Source organism: Protopterus annectens, chromosome 10.part0 (assembly GCF_019279795.1).
Source record: "Protopterus annectens isolate FY-2018-M chromosome 10.part0, PAN1.0, whole genome shotgun sequence".
NCBI lineage: Eukaryota > Metazoa > Chordata > Ceratodontiformes > Protopteridae > Protopterus > Protopterus annectens.
This window is the reverse complement of record NC_056744.1, coordinates 1,781,068,194-1,781,089,764: the sequence shown is the minus strand read 5'-3', so window position 1 is coordinate 1,781,089,764 and position 21,571 is coordinate 1,781,068,194. Positions and strand designations below refer to the sequence as shown.

At 37.5% G+C, this 21,571-nt stretch overlaps 1 protein-coding gene across 1 annotated transcript in view; it reads left to right on the top strand.

Moving 5' to 3' along the window:
* Positions 1-21,571, top strand: part of LOC122814494 (integrin alpha-M-like) — a 646,884-nt gene that overhangs the window by 388,318 nt on the left and 236,995 nt on the right. The window contains exon 7 of the mRNA XM_044087069.1: positions 13,436-13,586. Coding sequence (XP_043943004.1) covers positions 13,436-13,586 — 151 coding nt within the window. The remainder of the gene's footprint in view (positions 1-13,435; positions 13,587-21,571) is intronic.

Genomic DNA, 21,571 nt, shown 5'->3' with positions numbered 1-21,571 from the left:
TACTTACAGTCCTACTGCCGGCATGATGGGGCCCAAGGTTGGAGCTCATATGGATCCCAGCTATTTGTAATCCGCAAAGTGTTTGGGGGGGATCCACAATCTTATAAAAGTATAAAAATGATGGCCAAAAGCCTCTCACCACTCCATTGAGAATATCCCAGTGACCAGGCACCACAGTTCCTCCGATGAGTAGAGTGGAAAATCACCCGCCGGAACTCTGGTAGTCATCTATGGGATCTCTGTACTAGGCTCAAGGGAACTCCTTTTCTTGCTGAATCGTATGTAGGCATGGAACTACTGATTTCAGACTTCTCTCCTGAATCCACAAAATGCATCATCCAGGATTTCAGCAAGAGACAGACACAAACTGCTACCTCACTTCTCTGTCCTAAAACACTAGAAGAAAAAAATCCAGTCATGCTGCACGACCCTTTTCCCTTCAGCTAGTCTTTCATTCTTGCCTCCTTCAGCTAGTGTTCCAGTCTCCTCCCTCTCACTTTCGAATTTGTCTTTTATATTCCTGAAAAGGAGCTCTACCTTGTGGTATAACTGAAAACTGCAGTCTGTTACTTCTACAATAAAATACAGTGGGAGCTACACAATGTTAGCTGCACCTGAAGTATCTCTGATGCATTATGTTGGGCTACCAGTTTGGAGGTGTGCACATCCTTTATGAATATGGAAACACCACCGCCTTTGGAGCGTCGGTCCAAGTTCTGGGGCTGAAAGGTGTGGAATGAGTTATAGCCTGATAGTGCAGGGGTGCTTTCTGCTGCTTTGAACCAGGTCTCTGTTACAGCACAAATGTCAATGTTCTCCATTTTAAGGAGTGCTTCGAGCAAGTGTATTTTGAGATTTAGACTTCTGTGTACATAATCCTCTAACCTGGGCTGGCATTATTAACTATTTATCTTTTTGTTTTGACTCACCTCTCCTTAACCATTCCCGCATCAGGTCCTGATTGACCTAAGGTTGTTGCAGGAGTTTTCTGTTCTTGCCACAATATTTATGCTTTTCTCACATTTTTTTCCTTCTCATCTGATCCTTCGTCCTATATTATTTCTTTATTTTTTTGCACATTCAGTTGTGATTGATTTTTATCTACTTCTGGTATGTTTTTCACTTCAAACTGACACCAGAATGCTTCTGTTAAACAGCAGAGAGGTCATCTTCAACTTCCTCTCCTCATGTTTTAGAACTTTCACCATGTTTGGATCTGATGAGCTCAGCAGATATGTATGCAGTTCCATGACTGCAGATCTATATATGTAATTGGTTTCGAGAAGGCCCATACCTCCTTCAGAGTGAGGAATATATAGCTTTGGTATACACTGATTTTTATATATCACTTGATAGCATGAAGCATTTTTCTTGTCCAACTGATCCAATGCATTTTGGGGTCAGTGATTCATCCCAAAACTAATTTAGAACACGAACATTGGCTTTTATACTGGACTTTGAGCCTAGATGTCAAGGCTGTTTTCAGTATTTATTTATAGTATTTTGAACTATACCTTACTAAGGTGTAGTCACATTTGTTCACGTTTTATTGCCAATCCTTCATCAATTCACATATATTTATACATTGCCTTCTGTTCAGGTTCCTTTATTTCACATTCCTGTCCCAGGTTGATATTTCCTTAGTGCTGCAATTTTCCTGCCATAAATGTTGCTTTTGCACATTTACCAAGGCAAAATGACATTCTTGTATCATCTAAGAAAGTTTTAAATACTTGCAGTTGTACTTTCCATTCCTCATCTAATGAACTATACAATTTTAAGTTGTCCACAAAAATGTAGATGAGAAGTTATTAATCACGGTTGTTTCCTGAGAGCCAAATTATAACCATGACCTAATATGTTAACTTGCATAAACAAACGGAGTAGGCAGACCAAAAACTCCAACGCAAGTAAAGGTGAACGTATTTTTAATAAAAACGTTTTCGCTCCTAGCCAAAACCAAGAGCTTCTTCAGACAATACAAAAAAAGCGCCAAATGACTTTTATATAACATATACATGATGTCATTTCCTGTACAATTCCAAGTTAAACATGTTTTTTAAAAAAGCAATTTTAAAAATATATAATAAAAATATATGTATGTATTTATATTAAAAAGGGGTATTTTATTACCATATAATTTAAACATATGGTGGTACCCCTAATGAAATCCTTTATATATTTAATATTAGTGGAAACCATAATTTTTATGATACCTCCACATGGTACCTGTACTTAAATTGTGAGACATGGCAGTCCCAAATACTCAAATGCTTAAGAAATTAAAGCAGGATGGTTCCTTTATGAACTGTTTAAACATTATCTTTGTGGGAAAAACAATACCCGACCAAACTAATAGACTAAGTGTAGCATTTGAGCATTTGAGTATTTGGGACTGCCATGTCTCACAATTTAAGTACAGGTACCATGTGGAGGTATCATAAAAATTATGGTTTCCACTAATATTAAATATATAAAGGATTTCATTAGGGGTACCACCATATGTTTAAATTATATGGTAATAAAATACCCCTTTTTAATATAAATACATACATATATTTTTATTATATATTTTTAAAATTGCTTTTTTAAAAAACATGTTTAACTTGGAATTGTACAGGAAATGACATCATGTATATGTTATATAAAAGTCATTTGGCGCTTTTGTATTGTCTGAAGAAGCTCTTGGTTTTGGCTAGAGCAAAACGCTTTTATTAAAATCACCTTTACTTGCGTTGGAGTTTTTGGTCTGCCTACTCCGTTTGTTTATGCTGGTTGTTTTTCTTTGTTGGCTACATTAGTTTGTTCTGTCGCAGTATGGCCAGCCCTAAAACTCCTGTGCTGTTCGAGTCTAGGAATAGCCCGCAAATTGGCGTTCCTCTGCTTTGTGACTCTAACAACTTTGCAACTTTGCTGTCAAATTTAACTCAGCGTTTGGATTTCCTAAACTCACGGCTGGATTGTTTGGAAACCAGCTGAGCGCCTATGTTACCGAGTACCAATGCTGCTCAGATGAATGGTAATTATGTGAGACCGGAAAGCTTTCCGGTCTCTTCAATTCAACCTGGACAAATTCCTTGTTTATTCAACACTATGGAGGGTGTTAACGGTGCTGGCCCGTCTATGGAACAGAGGCTTTCTTCTTTACAAAGACAGGAACAGGCGAGTAGTAACTACGGGAGACCGGAAGGTTGCTCTACCTCTTCCATTCAGCCGGGACAGGTTCCACGTCCACCTACTGCCTCTGAGGACCTTAACATCGATGGCGCACCTGTGGAACTAAGGGCATCTAATCCACAGAGGCAAGAACAGGTTAACACCCGATTTGATGCCGTTGAATCTGGCAATCATGCACCGAAAGGTGGGAACAGTAATTCTTCAGTTCCGAATAGCCGTCCGGAGTTTATTGGCGAACCCATTTTTGGGCAATGGGTGAGGAACACTGAAAGCTTTTTGTTCGGCTCACCAACCACTACTATTTCGCCGACTACTGGTTCGGATATTGGAGGTAATCTAGAAAGCTGTATTGCCATTAATTTAAAACTTCTTGATACTAAAATGCTTAAGATTAAGAAACTCCAGCTGGAAGTTTCTTATTTTAGACAGTGCTTAAAGGAAAAACTTGTACCAAAGGGGCTAAGGAATTCCTTTACCCCTACCAACTTATTTGTTGATTCTGGGTTTGTTGTTGATTTATCCAACCTTTTTAATAAACAAGGGTTGGAACTACTTGAACTTATGGCAAACCATTACGAGAAACAAATTGAATCATTACTAAGTGAAACTAATAATCTGAATGAATTGATCAAGGCAGACATTAACTTTTTGCGGTACAAATACGATTATTCCCGCATCTTTGAAAGTATTGATGGTCTTTTAATCAAATTAAAAACTAATAAGGGCAAAAAACTAGCAAGAGATCGGCTAGCTTATTCTAACGAGCTAGCTTACCCTAATTTGGTCAAATATCTTAAGGGGCCTAAAAATCAAAAGGAAAATGAAAACAAAAATGATGACACCAGGGATAGAAATGCTGATTTTCCTTTGAATACTATCGATGAATCTCATCAGGAACTTGATGATGGGGATGAAGGGCCTTCTTCACAACAACCGAGAAGAAGTAATAGGATAAAAGCTTCCTATACCAACCAAGGGTTCCGGCCCAATTACAAAGGGAATCAAAAACCTTTTTTAGGGCGGAAGAACTTTCATCAACAGAAGAACTTGAAGAAAGTTTAAACGTGGCCTTTCCTATCCCTGAAACTCTACATGAAACGCAGAAGCCTATCATTTTGTCAAACATCAAAGGAGACTTTTTTGTTTATAATTTTTCTGACATCAAAATAGAACAAGACCTGATTGAACTTTTGGCCCTTGGGTTAACTTTTGTTCCTGACCAAAAAATCAGTTTGCCTAAATTATTGATTGACCTCAAATGCTTTGTACGTGGTATGAACCTTAAGGTACTGTTTAATGGTGGAATATGTAAAGAAAAACCACCCTTCAAGCTGTTAAGTGTGTTTAACCCCCCCCTTCACCCTACTTTACAGTCATTTGAGTATGCCTGTGAATTGGATCTTAGACATTTGTTTAAAAAAATAGGATGGTTTGATGCTAACAGCAATATCACCTCTGAACAAAGAAGTTGTTTGAAAAATTTGTGTAATTCACCAATTAGAGTTATCAAGCCAGATAAGGGTGGGGGTTTGGTTATTCTAGAAAAGGCTGACTATGTATCAAAAATGCAAAAAATTTTGGACTCCCCAGCTTATGAGAAGTCTTCTGTGAATGAGACTACAGGTCAATATAATAGAATAAAAGGTTACTTGAGAGATCTATTCATTGAAGGGAAGATAGATATTGACACGTTTGATTACATCAATATATCCTTCCCCAGAGTTCCCATCATGTTTGGTATCCCTAAGATACATAAAAACTTAGAGGATCCCCCTATGCGTGCACTAGTGGATGGGAGATGTTGTATCACCCATCCCAGTGCCAAGGTGGTTGACCACATTTTATGTAAATATCTTAAGACCCTCCCTCAAATATGTAAAGATTCGTGGTCCTTCTTAAAAGCTATCAACACCATTCCGTTTAGTCCTTCCTACAGCTTCTTGACCATCGATGTGGTTGATTTGTACACCTCTATTCCACATCTCGAAGCTGTAGAATGGGTGGAATTAATGCTGATTGATATGAAGGCCCCAAAGGACGAGATTTATGTGGTCACCACCTTACTTGACATTATTTTGTCATCAAACTTCTTCATTTTCAACAATGAGCATTACATCCAGAAAAGGGGTATAGCTATGGGATCACCATGTGGAGGCAGTGTGGCGAACCTAGTGGTGGCCTATTGGGAAAAGAAATTTCTTTTTGAACATCTTCCCTTTAAGGAGGCCTCAAAATTTTACACTAGGTTTCTAGATGATGCATTTGTCCTTCTTGATGGGAACTCTGACATGGCAACCAATTTAGTGAATTACATGAATGAATCATGTTCTTTCCTAACATTCACTCATAATTTTTCAACGAGTGAAGTTGAGTATCTAGATGTGAAACTTGTTAAAGATATTCATAACAACTGCTTTTGTTCTAAGATCTTTAGGAAGAATACTTATTGTAATGCCTTCCTTCATTTCTCTAGTAACCATCCTTTGAACCAGAAGAAGTCCATCTTCAAAGGTCAACTAGTGAGAGCAACACGTATGTGTAGCACCCTCGTTGACTTTGAAGAGGAGTGTAGTACCCTTAGGAACATGTTTCAAAACCGGGGTTACCCCATTGATTTCTTGGATAACCTTATTGATGAGGTCTCTTTTAAAAGAAACACAGGGTTTTACCAACCACTCCTACAGGGTACTGTGCAGAGAAATCACCAAAACTCTATGGAACTGGTGTCAGACTCAGGTGAGGATGTAGAAAACCCCTCCTTGATTGAACAGATTAACACAGACCATAGTTCTAGCCCCCCAGTTGTGGATTTCAAAAACAGGTTTATTTTAACCTACAATAAACACATTCACAGTATGTGCAGTATAGTTAAGAAAAACTGGGAGTTCATTGCAAATAACAGTCACCTTTTTGATATCTTAGGTGATTTCCCTGGGTTCACATTTAAAAGAGGTAAGAACCTGAAGGAACTCTTACAAAATGAAAATACATCTCTTGAGGTGTCTAGACAGACTGGCACATTCCTTTGTGGATTCTGCAACTGGTGTAGGCTTTTAAGAACAGGAAATTCATTCATGATTAGGGGTGAAAAATTCTACATCAGACAGAAGTTCTATTGTGAGTCTAAGTCCATTATTTATATTGCGTTTTGTAACTGTTGTCCGGCATTTTATGTTGGAAAAACGGACCGCAGATTGCGGGACCGTGTTTACCAACACAATTATGCAATAAAAAATAAAAAAACGGACAACGCCCTTTCTAAACATGTACTAGACAATATAGGACATAGTTTTTCCTTCATGGGGATTGACGGTGTGAAAGTAGGGGTTAGGGGGGGTCCCCAACCACTACTCCTTGAATTAAAAGAATTAGAATGGCAGTTATTATTGAATGCCTTTTCTCCACCTGGTCAAAATGACTTGTGTAATATATCTATCATTTTAAAATATAAAAGTTACCTTAGGAATTGATACCACCTTTTTGATTAAAGATATTCTAAAAATTATAGGAAATCTTGTATATATGTAAAACAACTTTGTGATAAATCCTTTTTGGGATATTTTGTTTAGGTGGTATTTCCTTTTAAGTGCCTTATGTGTACACTTAGTCTATTAGTTTGGTCGGGTATTGTTTTTCCCACAAAGATAATGTTTAAACAGTTCATAAAGGAACCATCCTGCTTTAATTTCTTAAGCATTTGAGTATTTGGGACTGCCATGTCTCACAATTTAAGTACAGGTACCATGTGGAGGTATCATAAAAATTATGGTTTCCACTAATATTAAATATATAAAGGATTTCATTAGGGGTACCACCATATGTTTAAATTATATGGTAATAAAATACCCCTTTTTAATATAAATACATACATATATTTTTATTATATATTTTTAAAATTGCTTTTTTAAAAAACATGTTTAACTTGGAATTGTACAGGAAATGACATCATGTATATGTTATATAAAAGTCATTTGGCGCTTTTTTTGTATTGTCTGAAGAAGCTCTTGGTTTTGGCTAGGAGCGAAAACGTTTTTATTAAAAATACGTTCACCTTTACTTGCGTTGGAGTTTTTGGTCTGCCTACTCCGTTTGTTTATGCTGGTTGTTTTTCTTTGTTGGCTACATTAATATGTTAACTTAACATCCTAATGGATTAAGGGCAAAACAAAACAGCGGTGACAAAGAGTTACCCTGAAATATCTCCCTTTGTTTTTGTCTTTTTTTTATCCCTGGGATAATAATTTGCCCTTTGTCATGGCTTAGCTGCAAAGTGGTTTGCCACTGCTTCGTGGTCATTGTAAAATAAATTATCAATATAGGGTGTATCTTATACATCTGTAAGCATGCCTTTGTCCATGAAAATGGGATGCTGTCAAATGCTTGCTATACATGCCATACTTCATTCTTCCCCTTAAACAGTTCTGTATTGTAGCTGTATTTAGCAACATATGATATTTTGTTCCATATGGCTTCCATTTTTACCTTCTTTTATTGCCATAATTGTTTTTTTCTAAATGACTATAAACTCTATCTGCCTTAATTTCAGCATATAGTTTGTACATCCTTGAAAGGCAAGTTATCGGTCTATAGATTTTTAGAATGCAGTGTTAAAGATTGTACTACATTTTATTTTTCTGTCTATTTAATTGTTCCATTGAATACTGTGGTCTGTGTCTCTCTGCAGTTATTTATTTTTCTGTTTATTTGTTTCATAGAATACTGTGGTCTCTCTCTCTCTCTCTCGCTCTCTCTCCTCTCTGCAGTAAGTGGGGGTTACTGTGTTCCACATCATTTATATTCAGTGTTAAACTCTTAGCCTTGAGGGTTTCTCTGTATTTATAAGTGTTAGTCACATATCTTTGAATTTATTACTGCTCAGTATCTGAGCTGTGTGGCAATCAACTGCATTACTAGCTGAGTTAAGTACAAACTTGCAGTGTTAAAGATTGTACTGTATTTTATTTTTCTGTGTATTTAATTGTTTCATTGAATATTGTGGTCTGTGTCTCGCTGTAGTTATTTATTTTTCTATTTATTTGTTTTATAGAATGCTGTCTCTCTCTCTCTCTCTCTCTCTCTCTCTCTCTCTGCAGTAAGTGGGGGTTATTGTGTTTCACGTCATTGATATTCAGTGTTAAACTCTTAGCCTAGAGGGTTCTCTGTATTTATAAGTGTTAGTCACATATCTTTGAATTTATTACTGCTCAAAATCTGAGCTGTTTGGTTTTCTGCTATATACCTACAATCAACTGCATTACTAGCTGAGTTAAGTACAAACTTGCCATGTTAAAGATTGTACTAGACTCGCTAAACACGGAGCTACTTGTGTTGAATGCGGAACTGCAATGCATTAAACACGAGAAGCTCCGTATTTAGTGCAGAGCTACTGAGCTACTGTTCTTTAATGTGGAACTGTGTTCCGCATTAAAGACCTTTTTTTTTTGGTCTTCACTTGCTGTGAGAGACCTTCTTTTTTTTTTTGTCCCTACCTGGGGGGCTGGAAATCTGGCAACCCTGCTCAGGATGTACATTTAAGCTATTCTTACCAAGGGCTAAATCTTTGTGTAAAAATGTTAATAGCTTTTAACCAGAGGTTGGGTACTGCATCTAGGCCTGAGATTTCCCTTTTATTTCAGTTTTTCTGGCCATTATATCATCCCATTTCACATCTTCTACATTTGAAGTTCTTACTGGTTTTCTTTTTTCATTTTTTTCCATTCAGCATTTTTGTTATGTTCCATAGGGTCTTCAGAACTATTTCTCCAAAATATGTCTATTTCTTCCTTTTTTTATGGTATTTCTATCCCTTTTGTTTTATTTCTCAGTTCTCTATAAAATCTTTTTGGGTAGTCAATGAGATTTTTATTTTGTTCTTTTCCTTTAGATTTATCCTCATATCTTCTCAGTTTTTTTCTGCCTGTGCTATAATCTTTTGTTATTTGCAATTATGTATGATAGATCCTAGTCTGTTCTGATACTGTGCATTGCTTTTATCACATCTAACTAATTAGTTGTTTTGATCTGTTCCCTGTTTTATCATCTTCTAACAGTGATAGCTTCTTCTCTTAACTGTTTTATAATTTTCTCTATTTGATGCCTCCATGATGGTATTGTATTTCTTCCTTTCGTTTCCCATATTACTCTATATTTTTGTGGTAATACTTAATTTGTTATTAATTTAGCTGAATAGTGATAGATCCTATTTATTTTTGTGATATTGCATTGACTTCTCTTAATAGTCCTAATTATTGTATCCATCTGCATTATCAAATTTCTTAAATTTTGGATCTTGAATCAAACTTTTACAATTTTGGGTCTTGATTACTTTCTGTGATCTACTTCTTTCATCAGTCTTTGTCTTTCCACCCCTATAGAGTCAAGTAACTCTTCACTTAGATCATTTTCTTCCAAACTGAGAACATATTCTTTGTTCTCAATTTCATGTTGGCATTCTGCATCATATCACAGAACATCTTTCTATGACATATCATCTTCAGATGCATCCTGCATCAGCTGTTGCGTCTTCATCTGGGAACACCTTGTATTAACCTATGGACCTCTAAACACATTGGCCATCACTCCAGAACATTGCCTGTATCAGAGCTGCCACTGTTTCCTGCTCCTTCACCTTGTTGTGCAGCTTCAGTGTTTGTACCAGTTCCTACAGAAGAGTCCAGAGCATCACCATGTGGCACGTTTTCAGATGCCTCCTGCTCCACCTCCCTCTCCTTAGTTTTAGGACTCATTGTTCCATCATGCAATGACATTACTTGTGCTGGATTTTCTACCCTAAATCCTTCATTTCACAGGTGATTTTTTAACGTCAGTTCTATTTCTTTAATTTCTTTATTATTAATCTTTTTTTTCTACTTCCCCCCTTCTTTTCTAATTTTTTGTATTGTGAAATTTTGCATATCCAGATGCCTTTCCCTCTATTTCTCTACAAATATCTTTGGTGCTGAATTTTTGCATTGATTAGTTTTGGTTTCTCCTTTGCATAAGTATTACACCATATCATAGGTTCATAGGTAGGTACTAGGCTATCTGCCCAAGGGCATTTATAAGCCTGGGCAGAGTGTGTCGGCTTTTGCCGAAAATGAGATCAGATCTCATTTTCTTTCTCACGTCCATGTTTTTTTTTTATATCTTTCAAAAATCTCTGGATTTTGTTCTTTATATATTCACACTTCCTCTTTCTCTTCTTTTTCCAGGCAGTCCAAATTTCTTTGTCTATATAACGTTTTACATGGATCTGTAATACTAATGAACTGAGAAATGAGATCCCTTATAAGATCCTCCAAAGCTAGCTATGAAAACAAAACTGCCACTAATTCATGTTAAGAATCTCGATGACAACACCCAGATCTGCTCTGAGTTACAGCACAACGGCACGAAAATTACAGAACCAACTGATATTGCCAACATCCTGGCAGATAGGTTCAGTGCAAACTTTACCCCCCCCCCTCCCCTAAAGGGCCCATATCTATACAGGAAGAATGCAGAGTCCCTGTAATCACAACTAAGCAAGTAAAAGCTGCACTTTCTAAAGCCAAAAACACAGCATCTATGGGACCGGACAACATCCCAGGCTGCGTTTTACACAAACTTCAGAACGAACTGGCTCCCCACTGAAGCACCATGTTCAATAATAACCTCACATCAGGCTTTGTGCCCACTGAGTGGTGCACAGCAACAATTATCCCACTCCACAAGGGGGGAGCCACCACTGATCCCGGGAACTATCGACCTATTAGCCTGATGAGCCTGGTCTGCATGGCCATGGAACGTATCATCATGGAACTCATTAACAAAGACACTGGTAACCTCCAAACTCTCAATCCCACCCAGTTTGGGTTTGTGAAAGGCAGATCATGCCTTCTGAACCTGATCCACTTCTTTGAGGCAGTCACCAAAGCCGTAGATGAGGGTAAGGTGGTTCACACAGCCTATATTGACCTCGCCAAGGCTTTCGACACCATCCCCCATTCTAGAATTATAGCTAAACTCACTAAACTAGGTATAAATCCCTACATCACAAGATGGGTTGCCAACTGGCTCACTGACAGAACCCACACTGTAAAAGTTGCAGACTCGAAATCTGACTTCAAAGCAGTGACAAGTGGAGTACCACAGGGTTCCGTCCTGGGACCTCTCATGTTTGGTATCTACTTTTCTGAAGTACAGGCTAACATAGAAGGCCTCTGGCTAATGAAATTCGCAGATGACTGCAAACTAGGAGCCATAGTCAAGTCCGCAAATGATGTGGACATCCTACAGAAAGGCCTCGCTGAGACAGATGCCTGGTGTCAGAGCCATGGCCTCAAGCTCAATGCCAAAAAGTGCAGTGTCATCCCCTTTGGTAAAAACTCTGTACCCATGAACTACCACATAGGCAGCAATCTATGTAATACCAAATGTGTGATAAGAGACCTTGGGACCCAAGTGGACAGTAGTCAATCTGTTGATAGTCACATCACCACAGTAGTCAGGAAGTCCTTCGACGTGGCACACCTCATCATAAAAGGGTTCTCATCCAGAAAAAAAGAGGTCATTGTTCCTCTCTACTCGACACTCATTGGACCCATTATAGAGTACAACGCCCCTTTTGGAATGTACCTCACAAGACATCTGCAGCAGCTGGAAAGACCACAGAAGTACCTCACAAAGAGGATTACTGGCCTCAAACAAATGCCCTACACTGACCGCCTCAAAAAACTCCAGCTTTACTCCATAGCATATCGCCTACTCCAAGGTGACCTCTGCCTAACATATAAAGCTATGTCAAGCCCAGAGCTGGTGGACATGCTACACCTAAAGAAATCCCAATCCCTCCGAGCTACATGATCTAGGGACCTAAACCATGTCACCACAATAAACAGGACATGCTGGAGGGATAGATTCCTGTCCCAGAGACTTCCCATACTCTGGAACAGGCTACCCATCTATGTCAAGCAAAGTTCTTCATTAGCACTCTTCAAGAAAAATCTTGATGAGTGGACGAGAAATAGGAAATACACCCCAGGGATCACTTCTGTGTCTCTGCTCGACAGTGGCACAGGAAAATAACTTTCTTGGGTGGCGTAAGTCAGGGAACCTTGTTGGCTACACTTACGTAGGCCCTTGGGCCAATAGCCTAGTACCTGCCTATGAACCTATGAACACAATTTTGCTTTTGAAGCTTTTAACAGTTTTTTTGTGCAAGTATTTTTCTTTCCTCTAATTTCTCTCTTAATCTTTCTGAATATCTTGTCTGCAAAGTCTGGGTTTCTTACATAATAGTGACAATACATAATTTCGTCCTTACCCTCAATAGTCTATTCTTTCATCTTTATAGCCCTGTTTTTTTCCCTGTCAGTTTTTGTGTTTTTGTGGACTGCCACTTCTTTTTACAACAGGGGGCCATCTTCCCCTGAGTCTGGCTTAACCTTGTTGTAGGAATATTTCTGTGTCTTGAGAATTCTACAATGCCATTTATTCCAGTCCTTGCACAGGTGTTTACAACAGGATAAGGTACTTTTTTATCCTGGGACCTGTGATTCCAGCTGTCTTTTTTATTTTACCCTGCCCCTCTTTCATATATGCTATTTAAAATTCAGTCTATCTATCAGTGTTGTCTTGGTGAAAGTTTGTGAAAACAGAGCCCACCACATGAAGGTACTCAGAAAGACTTGGACATAAATTCAGTCCCAGCAATACTAGTTTCCTTTTATTGTTGATTTTGTCATCTTAATAATCATTAAACAACTTTCTAACTCACTTTTAGAGTTTGTCAGCTGCAGTCATTACTTCGCAGCCTGGGCCTTTGCCCCTCTTCTAGCTATTTAGGATTTTGTTAACGTCAGTGATATGGTCAGAAATACATAACTATTATAGGATCCTTTACACACCATTTTCCTCAGAACTACACATTCTCAATTCCACATTTTCACAGATTCTGTGGAAATAAGAGATGCTTGTTTGTTACTGTGTGTGGTTGTGTTCTACACTACCCTCTTCCTCATCCTTTATATGAAAGTATATTGTGTCTAATAATTATTTTTTGTGTTATTTGGTCTTCTGATTAGTGGGCATGCCATTTTAGACCAGCACCAGTGATAATGCAGAAAGTAGTGCAGTAAGAAATAATAAAAGAAACAAGTGTAATTAAATATCAAGAATAACAGTAATAACAAATGGAGTGAACAGTGGATTTATCTTAATTTGAATGCATGAAAAGCAGGAAAGTCACTAAATGCATGTACTTTTTTTATCTTGTAAGGTTGGAAATGCTTTTAATGTTAATTCAGCTTATCGGGAATTAGTTACCATAGCCTCAAAGCCTGAAAAGGAGTTTCTGTTTAAAGTTGAAAACTTTGACGCACTCACAAAACTGCGGAGCACATTGGAACAGAAGATATTTGCAATTGAAGGTACTATTTTGTTTCCTTATGCAATTATAGTAAATAAATGGAAGCTAAGAGCTAGGCTCCAACAAATTGAGCTCTGCTTCCAGCTTGATTCAATTACTCAGTCTATAGTAATGACACAGATCACCTAATTTGGTTATGTATTTATTATTTTGTAACTTGGTCAGTGGGCTAGACCAAAGACCTTTTTTTTAATTATTATAAATGATTTTTGATTACTATGATTGCTAGAATATTTTGTAAACCAGTTCAGGTGATCTGTATTCCTTATCTGCATTTAGTATCAGTGCACTATAAATGTCAGTATATACAATAATTCCTGTCCTTCACAAAATGCAGAATTACAGCAACTGAGTATAATAGTTTATTTATTTGTTAATCAGGAGACAGAACTGAGCCACATTGTTTGTTTTCAGACTCAGCCAAGAGGCACTTACTGGTTAAAAGACTTTCTGAGAGCTACACAGTGAGGCAAATGGAAGCTGAAATAAACAACTGATGCCCACAAGGAGCAATTTATTAATAGCTCAAAGCCTTAATCTTTTGCACAAAACTGCCTTTCGTATTTAACAATGTTTTGTAAGCCATGATTTACTTCAGTCTTCCCACGATTAATGAATGCTTGCTTAACTGGTCTGTATGTAAACATGCTTAGTATTAATATAACATTTGTTGAAACCTTTAGCCGTTAACCTGCATGCTACAGTAACTGCAAACTAAGTGTCTATGATCAACAGAGCAGCCCCAAAGAAGAAACAAAGGTAATTGTTGGAGCAAAAGAATTTAATGCAAAACAGGATTAAGTGCTTTCCTAACCAAATCCTGTTTTGCATTAAATTCATTTGCTCCTACAACTGCCTTTGTTTCTTCTTTGGGACTGCTCTGGTGTTTGTGCTTTGGATTTTTGTCTTCGGTTTTTGATTATTGGCTTATGAGTGTCTATGATGGCAGACTTATTTCAGTAATAACATTCCTTAAGGGTAGTGCCACATACATACCGGAAGAGTCCACTGCCCAGTAGCAGCCCATTTTCAGTGGAGGCCTGGGGAGAAAAGCTCCACAATCAGTACATAACATAAATACGTGACAAGATTTAACAGTTGCAAAGGTCCTTAAACATGTATGTGGATGAGAAAATAACAATAAGTTACAGTGAAAAGATAGCATGAGGCAGTAGTACAGTAAAATAAACTTATAATGCACTGGAGATAAATCAAACGTAAAGGCTAGCAATGCGTAATAAATCACATCACTTGTAAAGGCTAACACATCTAATGCTTTGGCAATACACAAAGTAGTCTGCATACAGCATTGTCCAGTTCGAAGTCATTAAGCAATAAGTATGAAGAAGAAATAGTAAAAGGACAAAGTAGACATACAGAGAGTAGGGTAAGTCAAGTTTTAAAAAATGGATTGGTGCAAGAACTGTCACTCGTCTTGTGTATTCAATAAGACGATGAGGCTGGGCGTTCATTTAAGTAGTTTATTACACACAAACACATCGGGATGGATGACTGGAACATAAACTTAAACTGACTGACTGCTACACACGCACATGCTTTCACTCTGGCTGCTCACTCAAAATGGCACCCTGCTTGCACGTGCTCAGTAGTTATATGCATGTACCCACTGATTGGAATGGTTCTTGAAGGTACAACACACATTCTGATCTACATCCTCCCTTTTTGACTATTCTGTCATGCAATGAAAAAATGAAAAATTGAATAGGCATGCAAATTATACAGTTATATATAAACAAGAACATTATGTCTAGGTTTCCATGTATTCAGGATTAGGTCTTGAGATACAACCTGATCTCGTAATATAATAATTATAACTGGGTTTAGCAACAGGGACAGTCAGTGGGGAATGTTCTGCTTCTGGATTTTCAGGGATACTTTCAGAAACAGGAACAGATGATGAAATATTCTCTGGAACAGCAACACTGGACAAATCACTCAGAGAATTAGAGTCTCCATTACAGGCAAGATGCTGTAACACTGGCTAGGACACTACTAATAAATGTTTTCGATTCCACCCAAATTCCATCCCTTGTGATTCAGTGATGTATGATCTTGGTTCTTCACACAAATGTTTCACAAGTCCAATCTGATCAAAGCTTTTTGCTGTCTGCACCCTCACTATCTCTTCTTCTTTCAATGGATTCAGAGATTTGCTGGTTTTGCTGTAGGTGGACATTTGGGACAAACTTTTTTAGAAGTTGAGCTTTTAATGCTTTGTTGTTTTTAGCACATGGAACCAACAAATTCTTATTGACTGGTAGTGTGGTTCTGGTTTGTCTTGACATCAGTCTCTGAGCAGATGAGCCAAGTAAATTATCATGAATAATGTTTCTTTGATTAAGCAAATTTAGAAAAACATCAGTATTGTCTTGATGGATTTTTCCAATAACTATTTTGCACTTTGAACTGTACACTCAGCCAAGCTATTAGATTGTGGATATTGAGGACTACTAATAATATGAACAAAGTCCCAAGTTTCAGCAAATCGTTTGAACTGCTGACTTGTAAACTGTGCACCATTGTCAGAAATGACTTTGTGTGCACTACCATGGACAGAAAAATGTCTCTTCAACTTTATAATGGCAGTACTGGACATTAGGTTAGGAAGTAGGTCAATCTCAAACTAATCTGCATAAGAGTCTACTAACAAGAAGTAATCATGACCATTGCATTTGAAAATGTCTGTAGCTACTGTTGACCAAGGTAGCTCAGGAATCTGGCTTAGATGAAGTGGTTCCTTTTGTTGATGTGGTTTAGTACTATTACAAACAGAACAAGATGAAAGTTTCTTCTCAATATCTTTTGACAAAGAAGTCAGAATACTAGACCTTATGCCCTTTTTTTGGTAGAATCAGTTCTGGGGTGACCACGATGCAAGATTTTAATAAACTCTTGTTGCAAGAATTTTGGAGCAATCACTCTTGGACCTTTCCTGATGATACCATCTTCCATCAACATCTCGTCCCTATAAGGAAAATGCTGCTGCACTTCTAGCGGTAAACAAGATTGCTTTAATGGCCATCCTTGACTGATAAAGTGGTTGAGCTTCTGAAGAATTGGATCTGAGGCTGTGTGAGTTCTAAACTCGTTAGGATGTGGGGAAGAAAAATGTTTTACTTCCATGAGTTCAAAATCAGGTTTCTCATTGTCATGCTGTTTAGTAGGTTTTCTGGCAATCTGGATAAGTATCAGCAAGCTAAAAAAGTTTGCCTTTTGCATAGATGATTTTGAAATTATAATTTTGCAATTTGAGCATCAGGCATTGCAATTTCACAGGAGCTGTGTGCATTGGCTTTTTCGAAATAGTGACTAAGGGTTGGTGATCAGTCTCTACTTGAATAGGCCAGCCAAAATATAATCATGGAACTTCAAACATGCAAACACAATTGCCAAGAGCTCTTTTTCAATTTGCACACACTGCATCTCAGTTTGGGTTAGAGTTCTCAATGCATAGGCTACTGGCTATCCTCTTGAAGAATGACTGCAACAAGGCCAAACTTTGAAGCATCACAGGAAAGAGTTACTGGTTTGTGAACATCATAGTATCTCAAAGTGGGTAGAGTGGGAATTCTTTGTTTCAGGACATCAGATTCTCTTTGGTTTGTTCCAACCAGGACCAAGTTACATTTTTGCATGTCAGCTCTCTTAGCGGTGCTGAAAGTTCAGTTAAATCGGGAATGAACTTGCCCAAATAGTTGGCCATACCAAGAAAATGTTGTAAGTCTGTGACAATGTCTGGAGCTGGCATCTCAAGAATTGCTGTTTGCTTGGATGGATCTGGTCATAAGTCTGAACTAGTAAACAAATGACCCAGATAAGTAACTTCTTTTAGCCTGAATTTACATTTCTGAGGATTCAGCTTAAGATACACTTCACAAGCACATCCAGAACTTTCCTGAGGTTTCTATCATGTTTGACTTCATCATTGCCTTTTAGAAGGATATAATCTACTATTATAGCACATGGATAACCAGAAAAAATTTGTTCCATTGCACATTGAAAGACTTCACTAGCTGAATTTATTCCGAATGGCATTCTTAAAAATCTGTACCTTCCAAATTGTGTACTGAAAGTTGTTAATAAGGGAAATTTTCGATCAAGCAAAATTTGTCAAAATGAACTTTTTGCATCTAAGACAAAAAAACAGTGACAGTTGGCATAAGAGCAGTAACTTCTTCAACTATACACATTGGATGATGAAGTCTTTTTACTGCTTTGTTCAAATCTCTTGGATCAATACATATTCTAATATCATCTGAGCTTTTCTTATGAGCTGCTACCATGGAGGAGACTCATTCAGTTGGTTCTTCTACTGGACAGATTACTCCTAGACTCACCATTCTATCTAGCTCAACTTTGACTCAGCTCTGCATAGCTACTGGAACTTTCCATGCTGGTCTGACAACTGGGCTTAGGTCATGGTCTGACTTCATGGAGTACACAACTGGGGGTTTATCTAGTTAATCTTTGAAAATATCAGCATACTCAGAAAAAATATTGTGTGTGAAACCTGCACTGTTATCGCTCATGCTTACCATGGTGGACCTGTTTATTAAATGAAAGCAGTCCCATTTTCAGATTGTCCTTGAGACCTAATAATGACTGCACATGTCTCTTGATTACGAAAAAACTGCAAGTCATAGCTGTTTCCAGCAGAGTAACGTGAAAGCATTACTGAGCCATCGGTTTGAATCTCTTCACCACTATAAGCAACAAGTTTCACATACTTTGCCAAATTAAGTTGTTCTCCAGCTTTTACTCTAACAAACATTTCTGCTGACATAACATTGCACTTTGAACCAGTATCAGCTTTGAGCTCTTTTGGTCTCCGATTAATCAGAAAAGTACAAAACACTTCACTCTTTGCCCACAAATCTACTGCACTGACGTTTTCATCATGCACAGGCACACTATTAACATCAAAATTAGGGTAAGTAGGGTTGAGCTTTCTAACTGATCAACCCACCTTTTTGAATACTCTCTTTTAGTAAAAGAATGTGCCCCATTAGTTTACAGAGCCTTTTGAATGATTCCACATATTACGTGTGTGGCACTGCTGACCAAAAGCTAAGCACTTCACTCGTTTGGGTTCATGGCTACCTCCACAATTACGACAGCTGACTATGAGGTTTGTTTTGGGTTTTGCTGATTCACTCCTTTGCTTTGCTGAGTGTGCCCTGTGTCTTACTGTAGCTGCTCTGGGTTTTGCTCTAGTGCCCATGCCCTTAGGCCTGTATCTTTTAACCTTGTGCTGCATACTGCCAACATTAGTACTGGAAGACACTGCAAGCATGCTTTTCTCACTTGTAAGCATATTCTTGTGCTTTTCTGTGAGCTTATATATCTGACAAATCTCTATGGCTTTGCTCAAAGTTAAGTCACTGTCTCAAGCAAAATATTTCTCACTGCATCATTATTAACACCACACACGTGTCTGTCTTTTTATCAACTCATCTCTCAGATCACCATTTCTGCATGTTTTTTCCTTATTTCTCAAGTCAGTTATATATGCTGCAAAAGTTTTCACCAGGCTTTTGATATTTTGTGTAAAATATGTCCCTTTCCATTGTAATATTCATTTGGGGGTTGCACATTTCCCTAAATTTACGTTTTAAGCACTCAGTGTCTTCCCTCGTTTCAGCTTGTACCACAATATGGCAGTCTTCCCCCTCCACTGCAAACACAGCAGGTGCATACACAAATGAACTCTCTCAATGGCTTCTGAGCAGCAAAATTAAGAAACATAAATGCCTTTGTATGTGCATTTTTGTCAGAAAAAGCAGCCTGTATGAAAATATATTCTAGCTCAAACAGTCTCTAATTTTCTGCAATATTATTATCAAATGCAAGAGTACCAGGTTTACAAAATCCTTCTGCCATGCCAACAGTTTCAAACACACACCAGGTACTTGTAATAATATTCAAATGAACAATAAGTCCTTCAAAATGACTGTACTTTGTGAAATAACTGTACTGTAATAATACGGACACTTGCCAACACTTTGTACACTTTGGATACTTCAATTAGTTAATTCGAAAAAGAAGCACATTGTGAAAAAATATGGTTGTTTTTCCTTTTTTATACATTTCATGTGATTCAGAAGTTATTTTGAGTGTTTTCATAAGTATTTCAAATATTTTCATCAATATGTTATAGTTTTGCACATTTCATTTAATTTGAAATTTATTTTGAGCATTTTGAATGCTTCATTTTATATTCATTGAGTAAAAAATAATTGAAATGAGTTTTAGTACCTGGAAATTAATTTCTGACCTTTTTAAGAGTCATTTGAGCTTTGAATGATCCACTCGTGTGTATTCATCCATTACTGACTGTGCCTCATGGTTTTGACTTCGGATCCCATTCTGACACCATGTTTCTCATTTTGTGTATTGAAATAAGACAATGAGGCTTGAGTGTTCATTTAAGTAGTTTATTACACACAGACACATCTAGATGTTGGACTGGAACATTAAACTTAAACAAACTAACTGACTGAAACACACATACATGCTTTCACTCTGGTTGCTCACTCAAAATGGCACTCTTGCTTGCACATGTTCAGTACTTATATGTACATGCCCACTGACTGGAACGATTTTTAAAGGTACAACACACACTCTAATATACAGAGCAGATCCAGCTAGAAGAGATGCAATCTTGTAAAGAGGTTTTGAATGATGTCAAGTTTTGTATTGATCTGATGTATAGTGGTAAAACATTCCAGGCTTTGGCTATAGAAAAAGCATAAAGAAGCTGTCCAACAGGTAGATTGGGTTTGTGTACCTGTAAAAGATGTTGATTTTCAGATCTAAGAGACATATTAGGAAGATAGTAGCTGAAGATTGAGGTGAGGGCAGGATAAGCCAAGGGCTTGTCAATTAATTTGTGTGCAGCTCTGAGTTGCAGGTAGGAGAGATAATGTAGTAGTTCAAGCCATTTAAGGGAGTGTAGAGTAGTACAGTGATGGGTGGAATGTTTGGCATTTGTAGTGAACTTGGTGACTTTGTTATAACACATTTCAAGCTTGCTTTTTATAGAGGATTGTAGGTTAGTAAGTAATGCAGTGCCACGAAAGAGTGAGAAAAGTTGATACATGGTAGCAAGGGTTTGTTTAGGAGAGAGACTAAGAAAGCGTTTGTGCCAGTAAAGAATGCCTAGCTTCTCATGTGTTTTTTGACATTGTTTTGTATGTGCATGTCAAATGTTAGCTGTTCATCAATAATTACTCCCAGTAATTTAGTGTAAATAACAATTTCTGTGATTCAAGAAAGAATGTTCCCCAGTAGGCAAACAGTCTCCATTGTATTATATATGCAAGACAGCAAAAAATAGCAATGGTACACTGAAGCACGACTTGTATTACCATTCAGTAAGATAAAATCACATTTATTTTCAGATAGGTAAAGGCTTTCACCACCAAATGTGGCTTCATCAGACCATTATCAAAAAAACAGCTTTTCTTTCCACAATTCCCTGAGCTACTAAGATAATGGTAGAAGATTAATATGGAAACAAGATTTAGCTATGTAAAGCTCATGAATGAGTTCTTTAAACCTCATGAACTAGAACTTATACAGAGCGTAAAACAACAGCAGTAAGCACTATATACACAATTTCCAGCTATACATGTTGATAAATTCATGGGAACTGCCATGGATAATGTGAGTGTGTATGAACATAGATTAACACAACAAAAAAGGAAGAACTTGGATAGAGACATAGCCAATTTTAAGGGTGGTAATGTCTTTTCATGGCCTAGATCTCAGAGAAATAATAGACCTGAACAGAATGTAAATGCAAATGAGAGTGAACGTAGTTCAGAGTCTCGAAACAAGAGAGACATTTGACTGTTAAACCAGTGGGAACATATAATCAAGCTCCAGCTAATGATGTACAAAGTCCTATTACTATAAGGCAAGAGAATATTGATACATGGACCTAATCTCAGAGAATGTAGACCA